Source organism: Malurus melanocephalus, unplaced genomic scaffold (assembly GCF_030028575.1).
Source record: "Malurus melanocephalus ecotype Western Australia unplaced genomic scaffold, MMel_1.1 scaffold_1163, whole genome shotgun sequence".
In the NCBI taxonomy this organism is placed as follows: domain Eukaryota; kingdom Metazoa; phylum Chordata; class Aves; order Passeriformes; family Maluridae; genus Malurus; species Malurus melanocephalus.
Window position 1 is genome coordinate 8,211 of NW_026624395.1, and position 27,874 is coordinate 36,084.

At 46.5% G+C, this 27,874-nt stretch overlaps 1 protein-coding gene across 5 annotated transcripts; it reads left to right on the top strand.

The window, feature by feature from the left end:
* The first annotated feature begins 356 nt into the window (after positions 1-356).
* Positions 357-26,975, top strand: THRAP3 (thyroid hormone receptor associated protein 3). 5 transcript variants are annotated; one of them, XM_057387267.1, is made up of 13 exons: positions 357-433; positions 5,476-5,531; positions 9,509-9,591; positions 13,159-13,319; positions 16,219-17,124; positions 18,521-19,261; positions 20,192-20,364; positions 20,789-20,900; positions 21,152-21,236; positions 23,532-23,716; positions 24,312-24,504; positions 25,098-25,244; positions 25,501-26,975. In XM_057387267.1, exons 4-13 carry the CDS (start codon positions 13,183-13,185, stop codon positions 25,720-25,722), a joined length of 2,901 nt encoding a protein of 966 aa, XP_057243250.1. In that variant the 5' UTR covers positions 357-433; positions 5,476-5,531; positions 9,509-9,591; positions 13,159-13,182; the 3' UTR covers positions 25,723-26,975. The 5 variants fall into 5 exon arrangements, with proteins under 5 accessions (XP_057243250.1, XP_057243252.1, XP_057243249.1 ...); XM_057387269.1 differs by lacking the exon at positions 25,501-26,975 and adding an exon at positions 25,403-25,494 and having other exon boundaries at positions 25,095-25,244; XM_057387265.1 differs by having other exon boundaries at positions 358-433; positions 9,509-9,622; positions 25,095-25,244.
* Positions 26,976-27,874: the final 899 nt, after the last annotated feature.

Consider the following 27,874-nt stretch of genomic DNA (forward strand, 5'->3'; position numbering starts at 1 on the left):
ACGTGGGACAAACCGGGAGCCTACGGCCTGCAGCATTGTTAGGGCTGGACGGGAGAACCCCGGCAAGATCCCTTCGGCAAGGGTCGCACGGCGGAGGAGGGCGGGCCGGAGCGGGCCGGGCAGAGTTGGGCGGACGCGCCCCGTCACCGTCACCGCCCCTGCCGCCATTTCCCGCCTGCGGACCCGCTCCCCGCCGGAAGGGCTGCGCGCACTGCCGCGCCATGGGCGGAGGCGGAAGTGACGCGCGGCGCGCGCGGCGCCCGCCGGGAGCTGTAGTGCGGCGGGACGGCCGGGCAGGGGGCGCGCGGCGTGGGCCGGACTACGGCTCCCGGCGGCCCCCGCGGGCGGGCAGAGCGCGCGCGCGAAGCGGAAGTGCGTGAGGCGGAGGCGGAGGGGGCGCTTGGTGCGGAGGGGCCGCGGCGGAGCGGCGCCGGTGAGTGCCGGGGCACGGGGGGTGGTCCGCGGGGTGTCTGCTCCGCCTCGCCCGCCGCCGGGAGCTTCCCTTACCCTCCGTCCTCTCCGGGCCTTCCGCGGCCGCCTCGCCCCGGCTCTGCCCACTCCACCCTCCCGCCCATCCTGGGCCTCACCGCGACACTGCACCCCCCCTTTCCCGGTGTCGCGGCCCCGCATGTCCCCGGGCGGGGCTCATTCGCGGCTCCCGGGACCGCTTTGGCCCGGCCCCAGTGTGCCTCGTGGTGGGCCTAGGCCCGGCCAGGCCTTGGCGCCTCCTCGCGGCCCCGGGGCCGGTTGGGCCCGCCCGGGCCTTTCCCGGGGCCGCTCGTGTTCTTCTGTGGGCTTCGCACACTATTCCTGTGTCCCATTCCCGGAGATCCCCGTTCTCCGCCCGCGCCTTTGGGCCGCGCCACCGGGGGTTCCGCCACGCGTCGGTCTGTCCCGTAGGTCCCATCCCGGTGTCCGGGACTCCGCGTGGTTCCGCGGCTCGGGAAGCGCTGCCGGGGCCGCCGAGGGAGGCCTGGGGCTGGGGCTGCGGGAGCGGCAGCTCGGGGAGGCCGCAGCCGTGATCCCGCGTCCCAACCGCCGCGGGTGTGTGGCTCCCGCAAGGTCCCGCACCGGCGCTCAGCGCTGCCCGCTTCMCCGTGCAACAGGAGGAATTTGTGCTCTCGCATTTCCTGCTCTGCATCTTGCTTAAACGTCAAGTTTGGCTGAACTTCAGRCGTTGTGGCAGTGGCTCAGACACACCGTGTGAAGCCTGAGTGTTCATTTTACTCGGRCTGATAAAGGCTTTTTCCACTAGTTCGTGTTGTGTTGGGGAGATGAACATGCTTGAGGTTCCACAACCGCATTTCAAAGCCTATCCAAAGCGATTGTCACTGTATTTCCTCCTGGATGGGTTTCTGGGTGTTTGTGTGGAAAGTGAGATGTAAGTGTGAAATAAGCAGTGCTCYATAGAATCACAGAATCATGGAATGGTTTGGGTTGGRAGGGACCATAAARGTCAYCCAGTCCCACYCCCTGCCATGKGCAGGGRCACYTTCCACTRTCCCAGGTTGCTCCAAGCCCCATCCAGCCTGGCCTTGGACACTTCCAGGGAYGAGGCAGCTACACCTGCTCTGGRCAACCTGTGCCAGGGCCTCACCACCCTCATGGGGAGGAATTTCTCCCTAATCTCTGATTTAAACCCACTTTCAGTGTGAAGCCGTTCCCTGTGTCCTGCCTTGGGAGGAGCAGGTGTGTGTGTGGTGTGTATGCAACAGCATCCGCTGAGATCTGTCAGAGGTGGGGAACTCCTTAATTTTTATGTATACAGTGATGAGCCAGAGAGGTTTGTTCATTGAAATAAGTAATTTAAAACCATTCAGAAGATATTCTGGATTGTCTTGTAGCTTGTGGTGGAAGAGAAGAGCTTTTATTGCTGTGGCAGYGCAGAGGCTGCAGGGTCACATCAGCAAATGGATGTTTTCAGGCTGCTTTTCCTGACAGCACAATTAAATCATCCAGTTACTCTCTAGAAGGACTCCTGAGAATTCCCTCTTGCTGGGAGTGAGGGCAGATGGTGTGTCAGTGCTGATGGTGTGTGACATTTCGGGTGAGCTTTASTGTGCCCTTGGTGGGTGGCCAGGCTGGGAGAGCTGCCCCCAGGTATTGGGTGTCATACCCTTAGCTCCACTCAATCAAAAGGTGTTTCAAAGCTTTATCTCTCAGGTTCCCTCAAAGGGAKTTAGTTGTAGGCACAGGAAAGCAARKGCTAGGACACAGMAGTGCCTTCTGGAGTCTTCCATYGTTCCTCTGTCCTGTTCTGGAACTTGTCAGGTGCCCAGCATGGAGCAAGGAAATGGCTGGCTTTGTGACCTCTCTTATGAGTTGCACAATCTCACAGCAGATGAGAGGACGAAACAAGGTAGTTATTGTAGAGAGCTTTTGTAAGTGTACATTTTGGTGTCATAGGATCCTCTGGAGGGTCCAGGGCCTTGTGACTTTTGTCTAGCATTTCCTTGGGTGCTGCTACATATTTTTTATTTGCTTCCTTCCTTTTTGAAATTATTGTCCCTACTTCAGCAGGAACAGGGAGGGCAAGTAAGAACTCAGTTTGTTTGAACAGTTACCTTCAATGTCCTTAGGAAGCTGAAGGCTGGGAATGCTGCTCTTGAGGCAGGGCTTCAGTGGTTGGGCTGTGTGTCTAAGATTATGTGATTTGGAAATGCTACAGAGGGTTGCAGAGTTCTGGGGTCTGAACCTCCAGCTGGGGGTCCTGTCCCTGGGATGAGGGAGGCACAGGGCAGCCAAGGCCTTGCTGCTCCTTAYCTCATTTTCACATCTTTTTTGTCCACGGATCCAAAGGGGAAACCTTTTACCTGCCAGTTGATTGTAAAGGGTAGTCAGGCATTGGAAGGGGCTGCCTAGGGAGCTYTGGAGTCCTCATCCCTGGAAGTGCCCAGGGAGCACCTGCATGTGGCACTCAGTACTCTGGGCTGGGTGACGCGGTGGGGATTGGACACAGGCTGAACTCAGTGAACTTGGAGGTCTTTTCCAACGCAAATGATTCCATAAAGAAACGACCTGGCCCTAGGAAGGAGGTGCCTTTCCAAGGTGCTGTAAAGCCTGGGAGCACTGAGCTGTAGCTGCATGTCTGTCTGGACTGTGTTGGCAGCAGCAGGTGCTAGTGGTGATAGATCCCTGCCCGTGTTCTTTGTCTGCAGCAGACCTGTCTGTGTTTCTGCTGAGTTATACCCGGGTGACTTCATGCTGTTTTCCATCCTTCCTGATTTCCTGCCTCTCCACAAGCTCTGTGTCTCTGGAAAGCATAGTTCTGCTGTCAGTGCTTCAGTGAGTGCTGTGTGGGAAGAGGTTTCCCTGGACACTGGGGTTTAGGAGCAGCCATGTGCCCTGACCTTAAATTCACTTCTAATGCTTTTATATGGAAGCAAGGCTTTGTCATGTGTATCGTAAATAAAATAGGTATTCTGCTGTTGGGGTTATGATAATATAATTCAGCTGTCTGCTGCTGTCTCCAGCTCATTTAAGTCAGGAGCTGTGTAAAGAATTAAAGAAAACAGTCATTTGGGCCAGGCCAGGCCTGGGGGCTCACAGTGAGGTATCATAAGCTGCAGGAGAGCTGGTGAACACTTTCTGACATGGATGTTGTTATTAGGAAAAAAAAATGTTACAGTTATAAAACACCAGGATATAGAATAAGTGACAATCTGTGCACATCAGCAGATCTAAATTTGGTTTACATGCTCCCACTTTCTCTGCTGTCAAAGAAATGTTGCTTTGGACTGGATAAGCCTGGGGWTGCTTTTCATTGAAAGGCTATGATGTTCCCTACTTGTATCCCTGAAGGAATAGAGTGGTTTGGCCAAAAGTTTGAGCATTTTTCAGCTCACTTGGCTTTGTCTTTGTGAAATGACAGTTTGTCRTGTTGGAACTTGTTAATTGTTTGAGCAGACACGGAGCCTTTAAACTTTTTTCTCCATTTCTGGAAAAGTTTACAGTATGCTGGGCTGTGTTTAATGGCTGCATGTGCCAGGGCAGGAATGTGGGGTTTGGGTCGTGTGGTTTCCTTGTGGTTTCCTTGGAATTATGGCGGTACAGGGATTTCTTTGGTGAGGCAGGAATTTCAGGATATTTAGCCACATAGTTCAGGCCATGGACATTGAAAGAGAGAGAAATGGTGTTGGTGGTTGCAGGAGCTGTTTTAGTTCCCCAAAGGTGATGGTGCCAGGCTGTGTGACAGCTCTTGGTGGCAGTGGGGTTGTGCCGGTGCCCCCTGAGCCGCCCCTGTTTCTGGACACAGCATTGCCTGTGTGGAGTTCTGTAGTGGTCTGAAGATGAGGAAGTTGTTAAATTTAGCCCCAGCAGCTCATCAGGTCTTTGTTCTGCTGGAGCCAGGCCGAGGTGGTGCCTGGGAAGGAGCCGGTGCCATTTTGTTTCCGGATGACAGGCTGGGTGTGTGGGTCTGGAGTCTCCTACCGTAAAGGAAACATCCTTCCCCTGCTCACACAGAAACTGTGTTAGCAGAGCATGAGCATTTGGGGAGTCACTGCTGGGAGATTGGAGAAGTTAAGAGTTCCTGCTTAATTTAGCTTTATCATGTCAGAGCTATGAATAGTGAAATCACGGGATCACATTTCATGCCAGCTGGGAATGGTGTTTGCGCTGCCTCACTCCATGGTAACCGGAAGCTGCTGGGCCATAAAAAAAAAAAAAAGTGAATCTAATGGCACACAGAGATGGCACCCAACTGCACTGGGGGTTGTTTCCCACCCAAGGAGGGGTTTTCTGTCCGAGCCCTTTCTCCTGTCACACGTGAACACAGTTTGTACCTCTCCGGTGTCTGAGAATGAGGCCTGTGCACAGCCCTGCTTGTGGCTCCAGTGATCTCAGAGCAAGTGCCCTGCTCACAATTTCACCTCCACATTCGTCACCCGGCCATTTTTAGCCTGCCATGATTTACAGGGTGAGCTGGATGCRCAAACCCCAAAGAGCCCCCGCTGAGACTGCGGGGTGTGGAGCTGGCTCAGCTGGCCACTGCTCCTGCTGCTGCCTTTGGTCACTCCTGCCTTCAACTGAGTGAAAGCAGCAGGGAAAAGAGGGGCAGGGAACCCCACAAGAGTTTATCAGCTCTGGGAGCATTGAAGGTGATGGGGCAGTTCGGGGTGTCAGGCTGGAATTCTGTCCTCCAGGGTGTGAGGCTCAGCATTAATGATGTTAACTAACCTGTGCCTTAACAGGGGGCTGGACATGTGATACCAGGTGCCATTGTGGACATTGTAATTTACACCTGAAATAATTACAGTAGTTGCTCCTGTGGGGCTGTGGGTGAGGTTGGTTTCTCAGGTGGAGACCTGTGTGTGCACTGTCTRATTATATGAGGTTATTTTGGTGGTCTTTTTTTATTGGGAAACGGTACTGGGATGAATGGCTAAAATCAGAATCCTTTTCCTGTGCTGCCAAAATAGGAGGATTTGCCAGTGTCTGGTTTGGTTTAAATTTGATTTTCCCTTTTTTACTTAGGTCAGTYGCTTCTAAAGCAGTGTTTAGAACCAGAATTGATGGGACACTTGTACAAGGTATGTGAACACAGCATGGAAATTGTTCAAATAAACTTATTCTGTATGTACAGGATTCCTGTGAACAGGCATTTCCCTCTGTTTTGAAGCCTGGCAGAGTGTAGGGATGGCCTGGTCTAGTGCCTTGTGCTTGCAATAATGCCACAATTTCTTACTTTTTTTTTTTTTTAAGAATTTTAAATGTTATACCAGGTCATGGAAATCCTTGTCCTTGTTTTCCTCTGAGATAGCAGGATTCCAGTTRAGGTAGAGATAAATGAAGTGCTGGCTTGAGAATATGTGAGTAGTTTTGCTTTTTTCCAGCTTATAAATGAAATTTGCTTCAGTTTGTATTTTCATAGGTTAGATGTGTGGAGAGTTGTAATTCCTCAGGAGGTTCTGTTTTGGCTGTAACTGTACTGTGTGTTGCAGAAGAAATTCCAAAGAGCCCCCACTCAAACAGTTTTCTGTTACTTGCTGTTTATTTGGAAGCAGAACATCCAAGTTTTTTAAGTGTGTGAAGCCTGCTGGGCTCCAGCTGGCAGACACCTGAGAGGATGGAAATGTCTGGGAGGATGCAATTCATCCTCTTTGCTGAGAACTTCATTTACACACAAGTTTGAATTCTTTGAGTTAACTGATTTGTGAATRTTTTTCTTAAGGAAAGTAAATTTGGCCATTTCTTACTCCCCAGGAGGTTCCAAAACTCCAGGTATGGATTCTCAGCCCCTCGGATTGTTGTCAGCTCTTCAGTTCGTATCCAAAGCTGCTCAGAACAGTAGGACTGTGCTGTGAGAAAAGCCATCAGTTTGGGGAAAGACCTGATTTTTCTGCTTTTCCCAAGCTGTGCAAATTTGGAAGGAAAAAGCTGATGAAAATAGGTTTTCCCCTTTTTTTAAATTATGGATGTTTTCTTCTATGTTTGACAAACTCTAGCCTCCCGACTTCTGTAACRAAAGCACCCAGATTTCTAATCAGCTTTTTCTTGGATTGTTTCCTTGAGCTCTCTGTCACTAAACTGTCTGAATAATGTATGACTTTATAAGCTCAAATATTTATAAAATAGTTTCTCTCAAGTAGCCAGTTTCAGAACAGTCACTGATTGGGGTTTGTAGCTGATCAAATTTTTTGGAAAGGGATTGTTCAGCAATCTGCAGAATCGATCCTTTCCAGAAGAACCTGTAAATWCTCTTCCAGCCATTCCATAGAACCTGCTTCTAATTATCTGAACCCAGGGGTGGAGCTCAGGGTTAAACTTCTTTAGGGATTAGTTTAATGGTGTGAGAACCCAAATGTGCTTGAAGGAAAATTTTAATTTTGAAAGCAAATTGGCTAGAGAGAAATTGAAACTGCTGCTGACAAATTTGGGTTTCTCTTGCTGTGGCAGAATAATTCTGGATGTTTTCCCCAAGGCATGTTTGGCACATGTTAGAGTAGAACACTCTGTTTTGTGGTTGGATTTTCGATCATTTTATTTAGCAGTGTTGTCTGGGACATTTTTTGCTGAGGAGGTCGGTAGGTGTAGTTGTAGCTTTAGTTAACGTGGGTCATAAATCTTCTGAAAACAGACTGGATCTGGGAAGAGWGATCGTTCTGCTTTTTGTTCCCCCAGTGAAATTTGATTAGAACTAACATTTCAATTTGCTYCTCTCTGGCTGGCAGTAGGAGCTGTGCAGGTGGTTCTTCCTTTCCTCTCAAGTGTTCTGTTTATATCAATAACATACTTAAAGTTTGGTCTTGCACCAAAAATTARCTTGAAAGGACAGAATCCAGTAGAATGTGAGGTGTTAGAGTTGGGTTCTGAGCTAACAAAGATGAGTCTGCTGTCTGCACTTGCTGCTTCACTTCAGGGACACAGAGAGCACAGCAATTCTTTATAAGCTTATTTTTTTTTTTGCAGTGATTGTTGTTGACTCATTGTACAGAGCACACTTTGTAAGGTGTTTTGTGGGATTATTCCTTTTTTTTCAGAATGAACTAATCTTGTTTGGGTTTTGGGACTTGGGATTAGGAATTGTAGAGCTGGCAGAAGGAGAATTAGTTTTTTTTTCTTCCCTGATAATGAAGGGTGTTGAGCAAATGAAGGAGAAGTTCAGCTGTTCCTTTCGAGCTGAATGTGCTGGTGACACCAAATGGATGCCAAGAGGCTCGGGCAGAAATGTGCTCTCTAATGAGGTGCCACCTCATTTGCTTTGGGCCTCACAGCAAAATAAACCACAACAGCTTCACTCAAATGCTAGCCAGAAAAAAAAAAAAAAGCAAATTTTTGTTTTCCTACCACTGTTCTACGGAGCTTTCTACAAATGCTTTTACAAAACATTTAATATTTATGAGCTGAGTGTTTGCAAACACTGTGTGATAAATGGAAACCACTGTAAGGAATTTCACCACGCTGTGCTCGTGTCTGAGCTATGTACACAAGCCATGTCACTTGTTTCCAGGTGTTTTGGGGTTTATTCTCAGATATGAACACAAACARCTGCCTTGGCAGGGAGGTGTGGGCTGTGTTTCTGTCTCCAAGCTGGCCAGCTGTGTGCAGGATCCTCACTGACACCTTGGGATGGAGTGGGCTCAGCTGGCTGCTCTGGGCAGGGCTGAAATCCTAATGTGTGCTGCCTGAAAGACCTCGAACAAAGGAGTGGAAGATGCAAGGAGTCATAAAGTAATMCAGGCCAATTGGAAACAGGGAACAAATTCCTGGAAAAAGGCATTGTGACAACCAGCAGTGTTCTACGTTTGACCCATGACTTGGCACATGGAAATGTTCTTTACAGTGTTCTGCAATAAGAAACTCCTGRACTATGATTTCCACTTCAGCAGAGAGCGTTGAGCACGTTTCTCAATTTCCTTTCCCTATCTGGAAGAAAGGTTTGCTACTCCTGCCTGCTGTGTGTTGAGTTGCTTCCTTTTTCTGTGGTAGTTCTCTAAACACAAGAACAATATTTTTCTCCAAAGGAGAATCCAGGTTTTGCTCTGGATAACACCTCTATGTGTGGGATTGTACCAAAACCTGGTGGTAACAGTGGTGTTTGGGAAATAGGCTAAAAAACCCCAAATCCCAAGTATTCTGTCACAAAGCAAGAAATAATGGGTGTGGCAAACTCTTTCTGCCACTGTCAAAGGCTGAAAGTCAAAGATGTGTGTAAGATATAGGTTGAGATTTCTCTTTTTATGGATATTTAGACAGATGAACAAAACAACAGTAAAAATAATAAAAAAGGCCTGTGGCATGCTGTGGCTTTTTCCCAAGATTGGTAAGCAGGATACAAAAATCACTAAACTTTGCAATGCCACCAGGTTGTTGTCCTGAGAACAGGACTTAATCACCAGTTCAGAGAAAGGTTTCAMGGTTTTTTGAAAATTGTACTTTTACAGTGAAGTAAGAACAAGAATTAATAGCTTTAAACAAGTCTATGGCTGAACACAGAGTAAGTTACATTCTTGCTGTTAGATCAGAGGTTTAATAACATGGAGTAATTTCTGAGGTTGTGTTTACTGTTGTGTTCTCTTCTAAAACCTCCACCCCTCCAGCAGTGCATGGAAGGATTCTGAAATGTAACATAGACCTGTCAGAAAAGCTCCCAGTGGACTGCTGGCTCCCTTGGATGACGGCGATATKCTGATGGATGAATTGTCATGAAAACAATTGTTTCTGTTGGCTTGTGGATTCCTTTAACAATATGGGAAAATCCTTAGTCCTGAGCCCAGTGAGACCATTCAAATGGGCTGAGGGAAATTACTCCAGCACAGCTGTACAGGTGCACTGACAGATGTGTGTCACAGGAGGTGGGATGGGGCAGGGGAGGTGGAACAAAGAAGGAAGAAGACATTTTTCATAAAAATCTATGAAAAAATTCTTGGTCAGCTGCAGTGTATGTGTTCTGTGAAACACTGAGGGTCTGATGAACGCTTTGGGTGCAGCAGGAGTTTATGACAGCCAGTTCACYTCTGGTAGCAGTACAGCAATGCATGTACAAAGGTGTATTTTCTCATTTCAGGTTTGCTTCCTGATTTCATAATTGACAAAGCTGAGACAGTGAAATCTGACTGAAGAGYGCAAGGTGTGAACCTGCTCAAGCAGGTAGGCACAGAAAATAAAATCTTCACAAAAGGTAAAACTGACTGGCTTGGGATTTGGACTAGACCTTCTTATATCCCTTTTCTTTTGGGCATGCTTAAAGTTAAACTGATGGTAGAATTCTGCTTTCATTGATAATGTTACTGTGCAAAGGGTGTGGAATAGATTTAGAAGAAGAAACTCAGCATTGTGTCTTTGAATGTTTGGGCTTGTCTTCCCAAGTAACTGCAAAATGCAAGAGTAAAGTAGAACAAATTAGTGAAACAATCTTGGATGTCCTGGAAGAAGTAGTATAGAAGAAGTATTAAAAAAAAACTTTTATATTTTTAATGCTGCATTGACTTATCTTTGGATTTATACCCTGGTGGTTTTTGAGAGAAGAGCCCTGCGTCCCCCAGATACCTTAATTGTCCAGATTATAAAATGTCACACTGATCTAAGTGTTAAATCCCATATTATGCTATGTGCCCTCCTCCAGCTTTTGTTCTTTGCTTGAGCATTGCAGTGATTTCAGTCAGTGGCCTTAAAAGTTTTCCTTATCTGTTGGGAACATTTAAATTCCAAAGCTGTGGAAGCTTATGGAAGTGCACAGCAGTGAGAGATTCTCAATGGTGACCTTTTTTCATTGCTTCACAGTTCTGTCAGGAGGTAAAACATTAACTTTGCTGCCACTGTTTCCTGACAGTAGTTTGCCTTCTGGGCARAGTCCATCGTGGTGCTGTAGTGGGGGCATTTGCTCTTCTGTTGCTTCCATCAGTGGTGTGCTGGATTGCCCTGAGGATTCAGGAATGGAGAAGGCAAAGTTTGCTTTATGTGTGGTTTTATGACAGATGAACAAGCTGTCAGGTGTCTGTTTCCCAGGGGGTAATGCCATACCAGAACTTCTAAACTCAGCACACAGATCATATCCAAAAACAGCAGATGTTTTTGAACAGRAGACTCTACTCCTTGAAAAGATCTGCTGGACAGCTTAGAATTGGGCCTGCAGAAGAGACAAACTGAAAAACAAAAGTATAAAATCCCTGGCAATGCTTCCAGCTGGACATGCCCCCCAGATGTGTGTAGTCACGTTTTTCTGCTGGGAGAGGAGATCTGGATCAGGGAGCAGGATCAGCCTCATCCCTTCCCAGGTGCAGGTGGAGCTGGTGTCAGGTTCTGTAGCTGTAGGAAGGAAGTGGGACTCTGGCAGGGCAGATTAAGAATAAATTCCCATGGCACTGTGCAAATGCTTCTGCTGCAGTCCCTGCTGAGCATCTCCAGGAGCTGTGTGCTCTGGGCACAGGGAAAATGGGAATGGGATGTCAGCAGCCACTGATGTTCTCAGATTTGCCTTTACTTCACTTACAGGCACCTTTCTATTGAAAAAATATATTTATAAAATCCTTTTTGTAAGAACAGATTCTTTCAGAGCAGGGTATTTCACTGAATGTACTTTATCTGAGTCAGTCATTCTTAAAACAAAATGTGTATCACAGTAAGCTTAAAACTGTGGTTAACTCAGAGGAGCTGACGTAACTCCACTGTGCAGTTTGTTTAACCTTATGAGTGCTGATAGAGCATAGCAACTCTTTTTCTATCCTAGCARGAGTTACCTCATGTGTCAGGAATGAATCAACTTTTAAAATGTTGGCAAAGATAAAGAGCCCTTCCAAGATGTGAGCATTTGGCGCACGTCACACACACCAGGCTGTTGTTTGGCTGGGAAGTTCTGTGGATCAAAGTGAAAGACAAAAATTCTTAAACAGATCAAAGTAATCCTTCTAAAATCTATTTTGGGGTCTTCTTGGGATTTCCTGAGAGTTAGTGCCACATCTTCTGTATCTTGCAGTAGTTCCTGTTACCATTTCTTTCTTCTGTGTYTCCTCCATGTTTTGGTTTCCAATGCTCAGCATTGGATTGTTTTGGCCAACAGAGTAGGAAGTGCTGCTGGTTCAGCAGACATATTCAGTGAATTAAAAGGAAATACTTAAAAATTATCTTTTCACACATTCTTTCCCTGAAAAACGACCGAACACAAGAACAAACTTTGTTTCTTGGTGGCAGTATCTTTTGATTTTTGTCCCTGGGGCAAATTATTATTTCTTAATAGAACAGGAAGCCCTGATTTTACTTTTTTTTTTTTTTTTTTTTTTTTCCTACTGTCAGATGTGGAATGTATTCAAATACTTCAGCTAGGAAATATTCCCAAACAAGCACAGATCAAATTGAATTGAATTGATCTAACATCTTTAGTATAGGGAAAGGGAAGAACGGGAACATGTAACATGATTTTTTTAAGGTAAAAAAAAAGACAACTTCCCATTTCTAGAAAGATGAACCACTCGCCACTCTCCCAGCAGTTGCTCCTGTGCTGGGCATTTTATTTTTCCTGGAAGTGCCCTGGCAGAAGTTGAAGTCTTTGGTAACCATATATGTAATTTTGGAGAGCGACTGGAAGTGAAGGCATTGCAAGTCAGTCCTCTGGAATTTCCTTAAAATGGATATAACAGCAGCAGCAGCACTTGATCAGTTGTGTTTGTGTACCTGAATGTCTCTATTTTTATCAGTGGGTAAAAAAAAAAAAGATTTAAGTTTGTACTAATATAGTTCATTTTTATTTCTGGCTCTTTTTCATTAGTTATTTTAGCTGAGGAGTTTGTTATTAATTCACGGAATACTCAAGTAATGCACATTTCAGTCACTGGTACAAGAGAGCAGATCAGGGAGCATGTAACTGAAAGATTTGTGTGGTCAAACTATTCCCTGAATCATCTTCTGAGGGACTCTCTAATGTTTACCTGTATACATGCCTGAAAATAGCCCAGGTAATTTATAATTATGACTATTTGGAGTAATTTAGTGCTACAGTGTAATCTCTTCTGTCTCTGAATATTTGGGAGGACATCTGATTTATTTTGGCTGCAACAGAACTCCTGGCTGGGTGACCTGGTGACTGATCACAGCAACTGCAGGAACTGCACAAGCAGAGAGGACAGGATTGAACCTGAGCAGAGCTGTGCAATTAGGGTCACATTCCTCTATCTTGGAGTATCAACTTTTTAATTATTTCCCTCTGAAAAAAGTTTCCCTCTAGCTAAAATTATTTCCCTCTAGCTAAAAGTTTACGGGGTGGGTTTTTTGATGGTAAGCTTTTTTATTTCTTCCCTGTCCTTTAAAGCAGTGGCAGCTGGCTGCACAGACAGGGATGTGGGCTGCAATTACATAGAATTTTCACTTCCATGGGCTGGTTTATCTCTAGAGGTGTCCTTGCCTCAGCTAGCAGCATGGCCCTGCCTCCTCCCAGGCTTGCATTAACTTGGTTCTTTCAACTGTCACACTCCCATTTGTGATTACTCTGGGTTTGGAGCCTTTTATTCTTTTTGCAGTTTTCCTCCTCAGACTGAAATAAACCTTCTATTCTGAGCCCAGCACCATTCATCTGTTCCTAGCAGGCACTTCAAACATTCCTATTTCCAGCCTTATCAAGCTCCACGTCCCTGGAATCTGTCAGCCTGCCAGGTGCTGCCTGTTTTGCTCCTATCAACCACATACTTCATTTCTCAAATACTTCTATTTCCCTGTTTCCCTCAGGTGCACAGACAGGTGCTTGCAAAGATGTCTAAAACCAACAAATCCAAGTCTGGATCCCGTTCCTCCCGCTCGAGGTCTGGGTCGAGGTCACGCTCCCGTTCCTTCTCCAAATCCCGCTCCCGTTCCCGTTCTATCTCACGGTCAAGGAAACGCAGACTGAGGTGAGTGTGGGCAGCTAAAGGGTGAAATGGGACTTTTCCTCACTTGCAGGTAGTTTGTCACTTAATTCTTTTCCAGGGAAAGGTTTTGATTAGATCTCAGAACGGATAATGTCCTGTGTCTCAGGCTGTTTCATGCCAACCTGTGCTGTTTGGGTGTTTTTAATGACTTGGGAAATACATTGTGAATAAATGAATAAATTAGGAGAGCAAGATGTTTGTCAGCAAAGTCAAGATCTTTGTTTTGAGACTTTGGTTGTTTTAAGGCTTTAATGTGATTGATCCCAGACTTGAGGGGCCTTTGCAGATGTCATGTGCCTTTCCCCGCTTGAGAAGTGAATTCTCAAGCAAGTTTTAATATCCATTTAAGACACTGATGTGAAAGGTGGGGGCAGTTCTTGTTGTTCCCTTGCCCCTCTTCTTGACATGCAGGAGCCAGGAAAAGGAAAGATGCTTCTGGAGAAATAAAGTGGATAATTTTGCTGCAGTTAATACTGAGAAATCATTAATGTGTGTAATAGTTGTTCCTGTCTCCCTGAGTTGCTTTTGAGCAGGCCAGTTACAGGCTTGTGTCTTCCCTGGATGTCTGTTTTTTCCCTTTTCTCTTGGCTAAGCATTCTGCATCTGGCAAAGCCATTCCAGCTGGATGGGGTGTAGTGGTGTTCTCCTGCCTTTTCACTCAAACGAATAACACGTATTCTGAAAACCACTGAGCTGTGAACACATGCAAGTGTTAACAGTTAGAAATTTTTAAAATACAGTGGCTCTAATGAATGTGCAGTTGGAGAAAGAAGGACATGACAAAACTAAATTAGAGGTGGAGACTCGAGTCCAGCCGAGCCCTTTGCAGAAGGAAGCTGGAATGCTGGAAGATCCGTGCTCGTTTGGGAATATCTCCTAGCTGTGAAGGAACTTTGGCAGCTGGGAAAAAGGCATTCTGTGCAAACATTATTGTTTCCTCTGTGCTGCTGCTGAAGCTACTTATGCTTTGTAAATAACTCCTTTTTTTTAAAAGAAAGAGTCCAAATGGAGGGGGTCAGCCCAGCCCAGCCCCTCCGCCTGGCCTTGGGATGTGCTCCAAGGTAGGTCTGGTGGGATCTTGGCATAAATGGCTGTTGCTGTGCACTTCAGGATGCACCAGAAATTATTTTGCTCTTCCTTTGGTAGGTTTGCTATTTCTTCTATGTTACAGTGCCCTGTTGGAGTCTGCCTAATATCTCCTGCTTTCTTTATGACTTTATTTCTCACTTCTTGTAAATGCTGGGGATTTAGCCCTGGAGCAGTACAGTGTCGACAGCTCTGGGGGCTGGCAGAGTTGGGGGAATTATCACTTTTGGTACTTCCTTTATTGTGTAACTTTCACTTTATTTTTCTAAAAAGATTTCTGGTAGATAGTCTCTGTAACTTTTGGAGTGAAATCTTTGTGCTGCAGCCTCTCTAAAGCACTAGAACAGATTTTGGGAGCGGCATATGACAGGTCCTTGCTGATAATTGATGACAGATGCATCAGTTGTCTGAAAACTGAGCGTCTGTGTTCCTCATGCCTTGGACTAGAGCTTGTTATAGCTGGTCCTTGCCTGCTGCCTCTGTTTTTCCTTCTGATCACTGTTTGAATGAACAAGTGTCTCAGATAAGTTTTTTGAAGGATTGAAAAATCTGTTAAAGTGATCATTAAGCTGTTTGTTAGCAATGATTGGAGTATGAATAAGAGTTCCTGCTAAACTGTGACTTGTTGGGTAGGAGGAAGAAATTAGAACTGAAGTTCATCTCTTCACACATCTCTGTGTTAATTGTGTAGGAATTCCAGCAGCAGGTGGTTCTCCCTTGGTTCTGGGGGTTTGAGGTGTGAGGGGTGAGGAGCAGCACTGAGTTCTTTGTGAGGAAATTCATGTCTGTTGGAGTACGATAATTGCATGTGTCAGAGCCGGAGCTCGGAATGCAAGAAAGGGCTGTGGAAACTGTTCCAATGGATGTTATTTACTGAAATTCCATTCGGAAAAATCTCTATTTCAACTTCCTAGTTTGGCCAGTCCTTACCGTAGCTCTGGCATCCGAGCTACAGTGGGGCCTTTAAACAGTCACACAACCGCAGCACTTTAACGGGAGGGACTGTTGGGACCATTAGCCCCTGGAATCTGCATTTTTCCAGATTTTCCTGCGTTTTTCCAGGTTTGTGCATTCCGGGATTCCGGTTTGGCGGATGCGGGCGGGGGCGCCCGCAGCGCCACCTGGCGGCTCCCGGCGGAGGTGTCCCGGCGCTGTCCCACCCCGGGAATTCCGTGGGATTGTGCCTGGGATGCGCTTTTGGGAGCTTAAAACCCGGTTAGACCCGCTGCTGCCCTTTTCCTCTTGAGGTGCAGCCATTTATTTAACTCTCCTGACAAGGAAGTGAGGTTTCATCTGGATTATCAGAATTTTCTAGTACAAAAGAAGTTGGGACATGAGAGAAAGATTTGGGATCTGCTCCAATAACAGCATGATTTGCATTATTTTTTTTTTTGTGAATGAGGTATAACCTTGACCTTGAGCTGTTAAAGGCTGGATGCTTGAGATCCATCACTTTTTCTGAAGCTGGATAGCAGTCATGTTCATCCCAGCAAAATGGAGAGCAATGTGTGTTTATCGTAGTCTCTGCAATGATACTGAAATCAAATATTTGACAATATCACAGGTACAGGTTATTTCCACTGCAGTTTATTCATGGCAAAGTGTAACACCTCAAACAGATAAGGGTAAACCAAAGAAATTTCTTCTAAAAGCTTTGAAATTTGTTTTTGAAATTCCTTTTAAAATAAGTCTTTAAATAAAAAGTTGTGGTGGAACAATAGACTATAAAAGTAAATTATAAAAATAAAAATAAACTGTAATATAAAATATTTGTGTAATTTTTTTCTTTTATCAGTTCTAGGTCTCGTTCAAGATCCTATTCTCCATCTCATAACAGAGAAAGGAACCATCCRAGAGTGTATCAGAACCGGGATTTCAGAGGCCATAACAGAGGATAYCGGAGGCCCTATTATTTCCGTGGCAGAAACAGAGGGTTTTATCCCTGGGGCCAGTACAACCGAGGAGGATATGGMAATTACAGGTCCAACTGGCAAAACTACCGGCAGGCCTACAGCCCTCGCAGGGGGAGGTCGCGCTCCCGCTCGCCCAAGAGAAGGTCTCCTTCCCCACGGTCCAGAAGTCATTCCAGGAATTCTGATAAGTCATCTTCTGACCGGTCAAGGAGATCTTCCTCTTCCCGCTCGTCCTCGAATCACAGTCGAGTCGAGTCTTCCAAGCGTAAATCTGGAAAGGATAAGAAATCATCCTCCAAGGATACGCGGGCGTCCCAGGCTGCGGGAGATAACCAAGGAGAGGAGTCTAAGGAGCAGCAGTTTTCAGGAGTGGGGGCTCAAGACGCCAAAGCATCCGAGGGATCAAAAGCATGGCAAGAAGTGAGCAGCTAYGGCACGGGCTCGGCATCCAGAGGGTCTGTGTCGGAGCTGAGCCCCCGGGAGCGCAGCCCTGCYCTCAAGAGCCCGCTGCAGTCGGTGGTGGTGCGGCGGCGCTCGCCCCGACCCAGCCCCGTGCAGAAATCGAGCCCACCACGCTCCAGCCCGTCCCCCATGGGCTCTGCTGCCCAAAGCAGCTCCACCTCCTTCCAGGGGGGCTCCCACCAGAGCCCCTTCGAGCATGGCTCGGCAGGAATGAGCCCCACCAGGAAGAGCCCGGTGTGCAAAAGCCCCACACCCGTCAGTTCGATGTATGGTGCCACTCCRAAGGAGGAGGGCACAGCTCCCGGGGGAGGAGCCTTCTCCAAGAGGCAAGTGATGTGTTTTGTGGTTCTGGGTTTTTTAGGGGGGATATTTTTGAGGAGCCAGCTGCTCATAGGGGTGCTCTCTGTGAGCAGGGAAAGCTCCAGCTGGGAAGCTGTGCCAGCACACTGTCAGCTCTGGGTGTCGTCCTGTCTGAATTATGGAAAAAATACAGACAGCCTGGAGTTGTAAAAAGTTGAAATTGGTTTCCCAACTTGGATAGTTSTAAAGATTATATATGTTCCCTGCAAAAATGTTCATAGCCAGCCCATGAACGCTTGAAATGAAGATTGCCCAAGGAGATTTCCTGGCAGCTGGAAGCTCACATTTCCCAGTTATTTACATGTTGGTTATAGACATTTTTAGTGTTGCCTTCTGCARTTGTGTTAGGTACTGTAAATTAGAAGAAATTAATTAAATCCTACTGCATATCCTGCTGCAAACAGCCCGAGGCAGGTGCAGCTGCAGTGCTTGTGCCTGTGTATGTGGGTAGGATGAGAAACAAAAGCACCAACGGGGACACTCTCTAAAATGAAGACAGCTTTCCATGCAGCAGGCATCTGCTTCCATCATTCTCTTGATAGTCCTTGCAGATTGTGCCCAAGGGTGACACTTCATTTTGAAAAATACAGCACCATTCACAAGTGCTTTCAAATCCATATTGTTTTTAAAGATGTGTTGATCTGATTCTGTATCAAGGATGTCTGAAATTTAAAATGAAAAGGGAGAAAAAAGGGTGTGACTGTTTGGGCTTTCCAAAGCACTGAGCTGGTGTCTATGGGCTTTCCTGCTGTCCCACAGAGCCAGGGTTTTGATTTGTGTATGCTTTAAAACTGTTCAGATGCTATAAACCAGCTGAATTGTTCTCACCAGAAGTGTTTTATCTCTCCCAGCAGCATATTCTCTTCTGTTAACCTGTTTGCTTTTATTTGTATTTGCAGTCTGTCATGAAATATTTAGCTTACCTATGAAACTTGCATCCCAAATTTGAAGTAGCTTTTGAGGCTTTTATTTCCAGTGTGTTGTTTAAAGCAGAACAGCCCAATTTGAAAGGTTTGATGTGTTGTTCTCCTGAACCAGGTTTGTAAGTAAATAAACGGAGTGGGTAAGATGTTCCTCTTTTCCTTCCAATGCATCTGTGGGTCAGCTGGGTTTGATTTGTTCTTGAGCCTCATTCCATCAGTTCTGCATATTCATTTCTTTGTACATGTGCTGAATTTAGTGAGAACAAAAGTCTAAATTCAGGCTGAGTAATCTGCTTGACATTTTAATTATTTTAGGGCCTAGAGGCAGTTTTCTGTACATGCATAGCTTGGTGTTCTCTGAAGTTTGACTCTTTGAACTGAAGTATTGACCTCGTTGAGCTCTAATAAGAAACSTCCTGTAATGTCTGTTTATGACCAGGTATCTGGAAGAGCAGAAGACTGAGAATGGGAAAGACAAAGACCAGAAAGTAACAAATGCTGAGAAAGAAAAAAGTAAAGAAAAAGGGAATTTCTCTGAGTTGGGATCAACAGATGGAAAGGCAAAATCTGACTCGTATGGATCAAAAGCTGACTCGGAGAAGGGATACCGCGGCAGCCAGTCRCCCAAACGCTACAAGTTCAGGGATGACTTTGACAAGCTCAAGGTCCCAGAGTTCCACAAGGAAGGTCATTATGGGAAAGATGAAACAGAGGAGCAGGACAAGAAAGACAAGGCCAAGGGCCGGAAAGATTCGGAATTTGATGATGAGCCCAAATTTATGTCTAAAGTCGTAGCAACTTCAAGTAAAAGTCAAGAAGAGGATAGGTCAGGAAAATGGGAAGGTGTGGTGTTCCTGCCACCTGGGAAAGAGAAGCAAAGGAAATCTGATGAAATGGAGGAGGAAAGCTATTCTGAAAGATCCAAAAAAGAAGATAGATCAGGATCCAAGAGAGCTGAACCTGGTCACAGGGGTTTTGTACCTGAAAAGAATTTTAGAGTGACCACTTACAAGTCAAGCCAGGAAAAAAGCTCTTCCCCCCCACCAAGGAAGGCTTCTGAGGTGAAGGAGAAGCCAGGCACCAAAGTGGAGGGGCTAACTCCTGGCAAATCCTCATTTTCCATTACTCGTGAGGCCCAGGTCAATATWCGAATGGATTCCTTTGATGAGGATCTTGCACGGTAAGGATCTGCCAGCTTTTGAGCAGTCTCAGTAGTGATGTTTTTTCCTGTTTCTCTTCCTGATATCCCCATATTCTTGCCAAGTGTGAGGGAGGCTAAGCAATATTGCATCACAATTTGTGGTTTTGGGAGTTAGAGACTGACTTTTTCGTAACATTTGCTATGACTGGATGTAAGATTAGTTTTGGGTGCACCAGGCTCTGGGARCAGTCCCAGATGGAGTCAGGTACTCAGTGGCTCCTGGCTGAGRGAAGCTGAGTTGTGCAGGAAGCTGAGTTGTCCATTGTGAGTGCAATGGATTTAACTGTGCTGCTTAAATCCATTTGATTGTCTGCAGAGTATTTTACTACTCTTGTTTTCCATGCAGCATGAGATTAGTGACCTGAATTATCACAGCCACCTGGARCAGTGCATTTAGGGATGTTTAAAGGAGTTCCTTCCTCACACTGTTGAGTGTTCATTGGTGCCTCCCTGTCCATGGAATGCTGGCCTTCTCCCAGACCCCTTGGATCACTCAKCTGGGATATTTCCAAGCACCAAAGAGCTTTTGCTTCTCCCAGAGTGTCACTTCCAGATTCAAATCCCTCTGGCCTCTGCCAGATGAGGCCTGTCAGCAGGACCAAGCACCCATGGGTGTCAGACAGCTCTGCCACGCTGTAGTGGTGATCCATAATCAGCTGGATGGGATTCCCAAGTTGTGGGGATGGGAATAGAATTCCCAAGTTGTTCCCATCCCTCGCTGGCTGAGGTGTACAATAAATGTCAGCTTCTGTGTCTCACTCCCCTCTTCCAGACTGTTTATTTTAATGCTGTTTAAAACTACGTAATACAACATAAACATCAGTGAGCTCCCAGCTCCTGTAGAATTAAACACTTTAAACTGCTCCCCTTTACCCCATTCTTGTATTTCATTGGCTTTTCTTTTTCCAGTCCTAGTGGCATTTTGGCTCAGGAGCGCAAGCTCTGCCGGGATCTCGTGCACAGCAACAAGAAGGAGCAGGAATTCCGTTCCATTTTCCATCACATCCAGTCGGCTCAGTCACAGCGAAGCCCTTCTGAACTGTTTGCTCAGCACATWGTGACTATAGTCCATCATGTAAGAGGTGGGTCAGGAGTCCGTGTGTCCTCGGGGAAATTTCACTCCTCCCCTGCCCAGATCAGTGGGGTTTGTGCACTCAAAATGCTCAGAGTTGTTTTCCAGCAAATGTTCCAGAGATGAACCCAGCAGCTTGAGCATGATCATCTTTATTTACATAAATCCTCTTCTGCAYAGGCAGAAGGTGTTCTTGTTTTTAACTGAGAAATATTCAGAGTCTGCGACTTCAAATTATGCATTCTGGTGAAGTGGCTCACTCGAGGAAATTGTTCATTTCATTGAAACTGGAATTTGTCAGCAGCATTTATGCTCATCTCCACAGTGYTTCACTGTCCTGCACCTGGGTTTTAACAAGCTGTAGGATTAGTGGGCTTTGTCTTTTTACAAATGTGGCACTAATTTTGGCATTGTTTGTTCAACCCCCCCAACAGAGCATCACTTTGGGTCCTCAGCAATGACACTGAATGAACGCTTTACCAAATATCTAAAGAAAGGAATGGAGCAAGATGCAGCTAAAAACAAAAAGAGCCCTGAAATCCACAGGTTGGTGCCATTAGACATTGTCGTAACATTGCAGAGGTATTCCAGATTTAATTTCTTAAACTCTGGAATAATTCCAGAATAATTCAAATATATAACGAGCTTCAGCCAAAAAGAGAAGGAAAAATATGGGGAGTTTTAAGAACCTATGGAAATACTGGTCTGCTTTAAATGCCATTTGATCTAAAATCTTCATATTCGTCTTATGAGCAAGGTTATATCTGGTTTCATTTTTGGTTTTTTTTCTGCTGTAGGAGGATAGATATATCTCCCAGTACTTTTAGAAAACATGGATTCTCTCAAGAGGAATCGAAAAGCTCCAGAGATTCAGGCTTCAAGGTGAACTGTTACTCTGATTAGTTTAATTCAACAAAATGAGTGCATTGGGCATGAACTTAACAGTGATGTTTTTGTTTAAATTACTCTCTACTTAAGTTTGTGTTTTTCTTTTAAGGATGGGCATAATTCTAAAAATGAACTACAAAGGGTTAATTTTTATTAAAAATGTATCAACAACCTTTGTGAAGTGGTTAGACTATGGTAAATGACCCCAAAGTCAATTGAGGTGAGCTTGAGAAAAAAGAGAGGATTTTTGGAACAAGTGCCCATGATGAGAGAAGAGACTTTTTGTGATATTTTTCTGCTTGTAAGTATGATTAACTCCATTGTTACGTGCAATATTGCCAACCATGTTTTCAAAGACATGCATGTCAAAAAGAGGAAAGTAAAACTAAATGCTGAGCTAAAGCAGATACACTATTAAGCAGATGATAAATTTTGTTCTAACAACTGACTGTGCCATTTCTGTTGATTGCTATTACTTTAACATTCAGCACTTGTCTTAGATCCAGAGCATTTGGGATTGAGTGTTTTAGCTTTGCTGCCTAGATGAATGTTAAGCCATTGCACTCACTGTAAACAATCATAAAAAAGGCTTAACGTAAAATGTTTGAGATTTTAACCTTTGTTTATTCACCTTCATACATATTTACATTGAAGAGATTTTAACCAGTCCTGCTGAAACCTTACTTGTTTCATATTTGTTTTCGATTTTTTCCAAACACACTTGTGGCTTGACATGGACGATGGTGAGATGGATTTGATGGGCCTGAACTCTGAGCATCAGCTTGGCAGAGTGTGTTATAAACGTGGTTTCCAAACAGCTCGCCAGCCTTCCGTGAAACAGACGTGCCCTCCCAAACCCAAATAGGTGTTTGCTGTGCCACATAAGGGAGCTGCTGCCGATTTTGTCACTTATCTGTCATCCATCGTGTTGGGAGCAGTTTTATTCTCAGAGTAGAAATTAAAGCTCTTTGCCTGGGGAAAGTAGAAGAGCAAAATACCAAAACAAAATGCCTGCTCTCACTCCTGCGTTATTTGACATATTTATTTAAACAAAAAAGTGGTTAGAAACTCATGTAAGTAAAAAATTTAACAGCTAGAGAATTACTAATCCTTTTGTATTTAATTGAAGACAATTAATTTGATGTATGTTGCATATCRAGTCGTACAGTTCCCAGGATGGGTGTTGTGTAAATTCAGTAGCAATRGCTGAGGCTGGGTGCTGGTACCAAYATGRTGTAAGRCTTCCTGCAGCCCTGCTGCTGCCCTGTTTGTCAAACCACAGCCACTGTCACTTTGGGCAGGCAGCAGAATCTCACCCAGGTGCTGCAGGGCTCAAAGGAGGCGCAGGGAACACAACTGCTCCTTTCCCAAAGAAACTCCTAATCCCTCCTTGAAGTACCAATTTAAGTACAGCTCAAAGCAAGCATTACCAGGTGTCTTTTATGTTTGTTTTTAATTAGCAATGTAAATTCAGTTTTCATTTTCCAAGCAGCTGGTGGGTTTTTGCTCTGTGAGACACCAGCTTGCTTTAGCAGACTTGGCAGGACTGGGAGACACACACACAGTGTGTCTTGGGGCTTTGTGGCACCTGCCACACGGTGCCCTCCAGCCCAGGGGAAGGAGCTGTAGGTGACGTCTGCACCAAGTAAATCTTCCTGACAGACGTGGTGACACCTCCCTGTCCATGGGATGTTGGCCTTCTCCCAGACCCTTGAATGCTGCCTTTCAGTAGCCTCCTCCTGCCCCTTGGATCACTCATCTTGGGTATCTCCAAGCACCAAAGAGCTTTTGCTTCTCCCAGAGTGTCACTTCCAGATTCAAATCCCTCTGGCCCCTGCCAGRTGAGGCCTGTCAGCAGGAMCAAGCACCCATGGGTGTCAGACAGCTCTGCCACRCTGTAGTKGTGATCCATAATCAGCTGGATGGGATTCCYAARTTGTGGGGATGGGAATAGAATTCCCAAGTTGCTCCCATCCCTCACTGGTTGAGGTGTAYAATAAATGTCAGCTTCTATGTCTCACTCCCCTCTTCCAGACTGTTTATGTTAATGCTGTTTAAAGAGGAGATTAAAAGTTTAAAAAGCAGTGATCTTAAGTGTAGAGAAATTGAATTCTGACAAAGGCAAACTTACTTTAATATTTGACATCTTAAAGTAGAATRTTGATTAGTGCTCAGTTAAACTCCAGTTCTCCAGAAGTCTGTGCAGTCAGTAGCAAAGTAAATGGTGCTGAGCTGGGGCACTGCAGACCTTRTGTTCAACTCTGCCCTCCCTCTCCCCTGCGTTTGTAGGCTGAAGGGAAATATAARGATGACCCTGTTGATCTGCGCCTTGATATTGAACGCCGTAAAAAACATAAGGAAAGAGATCTTAAACGTGATAAATCCAGGGAGTCGGTGGACTCGAGAGATTCAAGTCACTCAAGGGAACGATCAACTGAGAAAACGGAGAAAAGTCACAAAGGCTCAAAGAAAAAGTATGTAGGAAACCCAGTAGCCATTTCCTTGTKCCTCTCGTGTCTGCTGCTCAGGTTGGGGAYGACACCGTGTACAGCAGTTGCACACACAGTTGTGYACCTGTGACATATCTGCTCCAGTGGCCTGGGCTACCCCTCTGCCTGTCATCTTGCTATCATTGTACCTCTCAGAAACACTAAATAATTGTAAAAGGTAAATGAGAATGCTCCATGTGTCAGGATGGGTGAGTCACTTTTCCTTCTTGTTCCTGTTGCGTCAGAGAGAAACAGCCATGTTAAAATGACTTGGCTGTGATGTTCATGTAATCCTTTTCTGTTAGCTTAATTTCCCATTTGGCTAAAACTCCATGGATGCATGCTCAGCTGAGAGCAGATGGTGCAAACACCTTAGGAAGGAACAGCAAGTTTGTTCTGGAGAGATCTTGGGTCCTGTGTTAGAGCCTGAGCTCTTGCTATGGCTTTTCCTCTTGTAGTAAGAAAAGGAGAGCATGGCACTGATAAGGGAGTGGTAATGAAATGTTTTTTTATCAGATGGGTCACAATTGAGTTCCTAATGCTAAAAATCCACTCCCCTCCATTCCCATCACTGAAACAGGAAACACCGACGGGTGCGTGAGAGATCCAGGTCCAGTTCATCGTCCTCGTGGTCCTCTCATTCAGTCAAAGCAGAGGAGTATCCCGAGGAGACTGAGGACAGGGAGGAGAGCTCCACAGGCTTTGACAAATCACGGCTTGGCACTAAGGAATTCACTGGTCCAAATGAGAGAGGAAGAGCGAGAGGGACCTTTGTAAGTGTTCTCCACCCCTGCCCTGAGCATTCTCCACCCCTGCCTCGAGTGGTGATTCCCAGCATGGGCAGGAAGCAGCCGCTGCGTGTTGCTCCTTCAGTTAAAGCTGCCCTGGAGGAGAAACCCCCAGGCCATTGTGGGTGATGAGCCCCAGTGGGATCACTCCAGGTCTGGGGCACAAACCAGGCTGCTGGGGATGTGCTGTGGGCAGCAAATTCCAGATGGGAGGAGCAGATCAAAGCCTGGAAATTTCTGTGCGTTGGTGATGCTGAGCAGCCTCATGGGGCCCATGCTGTGCTTCCACTGGGGCTCAGCCACGCTCATGTTTGCAGTCTGTGTACAGAGGGGTCTCACCTGCTTGGGGCTGCCCTGGAAATACCTCTGCCTGACCTTCAGCTGCCTTGTAGGAACTGTGATGTGCTGTGTGATCAGACGAACTGAAAACCCCAAAATGTGCTGTCCTTCTTTAGTGATAGGCTAAAGGTGTTTCAGATGGTCAGAGAAGGGATGTTGGATCTCTGGAAGCTYGCTGGGGTGGGAGGGCACTTCTCTGCAGCTGTTGAATTTTTCTCTGTGTGTTGCTGTTGCAGCAGTTCAGAGCTCGAGGGAGAGGATGGGGCAGAGGCAACTTTTCAGGCAACAACAACAGCAACAGCGGCGGCAACAACGACTTCCAGAAGCGCAGCAGAGAGGAGGAGTGGGATCCCGAGTACACGCCCAAGAGCAAGAAATACTACTTGGTACGTACCTGGGTGCTGGGACACCCGCTGCAGGTGTGTCTGGTCTCAGGTGCTTTCGAGGTGAAAGCACCGTCTGYCCCTGACACACCAGGTAAGGCTTCGGGTGACGCTTCACAGGAAACTGCTGCCTAAAGAGAGCTTGTTCCTGCTCCCTGTAGAGTGGTTCCCATTAAGTGGATCCCCAAGGGCGGTCGCAGAGGCGCGGTGCAGGGCGGTGCCAGCCTGTCTCACCTGCTGTCCTTGGCTTCCCGTGCAGCACGACGACCGCGAGGGCGAGGGCACGGACAAGTGGGTGAACAGGGGCCGCGGCCGCGGCGCCTTCCCCCGGGGAAGAGGCCGGTTCATGTTCCGCAAGTCCAGCACCAGCCCCAAGTGGGCTCATGACAAGTTCAGTGGGGAAGAGGGAGAAATCGAAGACGACGAAAGCGGAACGGAAAACCGGGAGGAAAAGGACGCCCTGCAGACGACGGCCGAGTAGCCGCGGGGTCCGCGCGGTTCCGGGAGCCCTGGCAGGAGGGGAGGGGTCAGGCTGGTGCTGGGGTGTCAGGGTGATCCCCATGTGCTGAGCAGAGAGCCCTGGAGAGCAGCTCGGAAACGATCCCGATGTTATTTAACTGCATTTCCAGAGTTCAGCCTCCCCAAGCAYGGACTGGGACTGATCCATCATTTACGCTCGGATCCACTCCTGGAGTTTCTCTTCCCAAAGACTTCCCTTCTGGACTGGATACGGTCAAGCCCTGGGTGAGACCCCAGATTTTCCCTTCTCTGTGACCTTAYGGATGGTCGGTTATTTTTTGGTAACAGGCTTTGAGGACGATGTGGTTTCAGTTTGTGCCCACCTGACCCCACCAGTCCTGACATTTTGTTTCTCTTTTATAATTTGACCCAGTAACAGTCGGGGTTCACTGGCCCGCTCAAATTTTCCTCCCCTATTGTGTATTCAATTTTCTAAATTCATACTCTGCTTATTTTAGGCCTTTACATACGTAGCAACATCAATTCAGAAATAATTTTGGAAACTATTTTTGGTTCTTATAAATAAGAAAACAATGAAGCATGTGAGTAAACATCTAAATGTTCACTTGTTGGGACCAAACTGCTATGACTTTTTTTTTTTAACTTTTTTTTTATGTAACAGTTGAGTTTAGGGCCTTTTAAAAATTATTGTTTTCCTTTTATGTTGGAAGTTTAACAAAATTAGCATGGTTTAAAAGAGAAAAAAAAAAAATTACACCCTACTTCTGGCCACTGTTTGTGTTCATTATTAGGCCTGGTGTGTGCTGGACCCCAAACTGCTTGTAGCGTTTGTGTCTCCTCCCTGCAGCTGGTTGTGACCCGAGTGCCCTTTCCAAGGTGACACAGTTTTCTAAGGAACTTCTGAATTCTTCCTGGGGAAAAATATAAACAGAGATGAGAATTTTTCAATATTTTTTATTAATCTTTTTATAAAACCAAAAGTCAGATTCCTCCTGAGCTGGTTGAGGATGGCCCCTTAGGATGCATTTCTTTTTATCTTCTACTTTMAAAGATATTCTGGAGCAGTTTGTGGAGGGTTCCCCGGGCGGGGAGGCACAGCCGTGCCCTCGCTCCCCCTGTCCCTCTCCCCAGGATTGCTGTGCTGTTCCCCACACACCAGCTAGAGTTTGGTTTGTTTTGACTTGAACAGTTCCTGTTTAGCAAAGCCCCCGAAGTTTGTTTATGCAAATAAAATACAATAAAATAAGTCGTAGGTGTAACTCTGCTTGGTTTGTGTCCTGACTCGCCAGGGGAGCCTGAAGGGACCGAGTGCCTGGAGCAACACAGGAGCAATTCCCTGTTGGGGTTCATGGATTAATAGACTTTTCAGCCTCTGTTTTGGAGGAAATGCCTGAAGACAGGGGGAACACAGCCACATGCCTTTCCCCAGCCTGCTGCACACAGGGGTTATGTCTCCGTGCCCAGGTCCATCCTTTCCACAGCTGAGCTCCTCCCAGGGATCCCTCTGGCCTGTCCCAATGCTGGCAGCTCCAGCCCCGGGCCCTGCCCTCCCCAGTGCCCAGCAGCAGCTGCTTTTCCATCGCTGCCATCCAAGGGAAGGTGCTGTGAGAGTGTGCGGCCTTTGGGGGAGGTCAGGGGGTGCTCTGGGGCAGAGCAGCTTTCCTGGCTGCTGTGGGGTGACCGTGTTGGCCAAGGGCTCTTGGGACAGAGCCGTGGGTTAACAGCTCCTGCTTCCCTTCACACTCAGCCTTGAGCCAGCCTGAGACATTGCTGGTGCCCAGCATTGCCAACTCCTTGGCCTGAGTGGCCACAGCTGGCAAGTGCAGCCTCTTGGTCTGCAACACAACCTCTGTTCCACCATCCTTCTCTGCCCGAGGGCTGATTCCCAGCCCCATCCCTGCTGCTGGGAGGTACTGCAGGGTCAGATGCATTTGGCAAAAAGGAATATCCGCAGTCTCCTGGGCCAGGCACCGGCCAGCACCAGCTCAGATCCCTGTGTCACACTGACCGCTGCGSAGGGACAGCAGTGGCACCGCCCCTGCACTCGCGGTCTGTGGGTTTTGGCCCCTCTGTGGTTTGGGTTTCACTTCCCTCCCACTGAGGGTGACAGATCTGCTGTGAGCCCCGACTGTGATCTGTCACTCCGGGCTGGC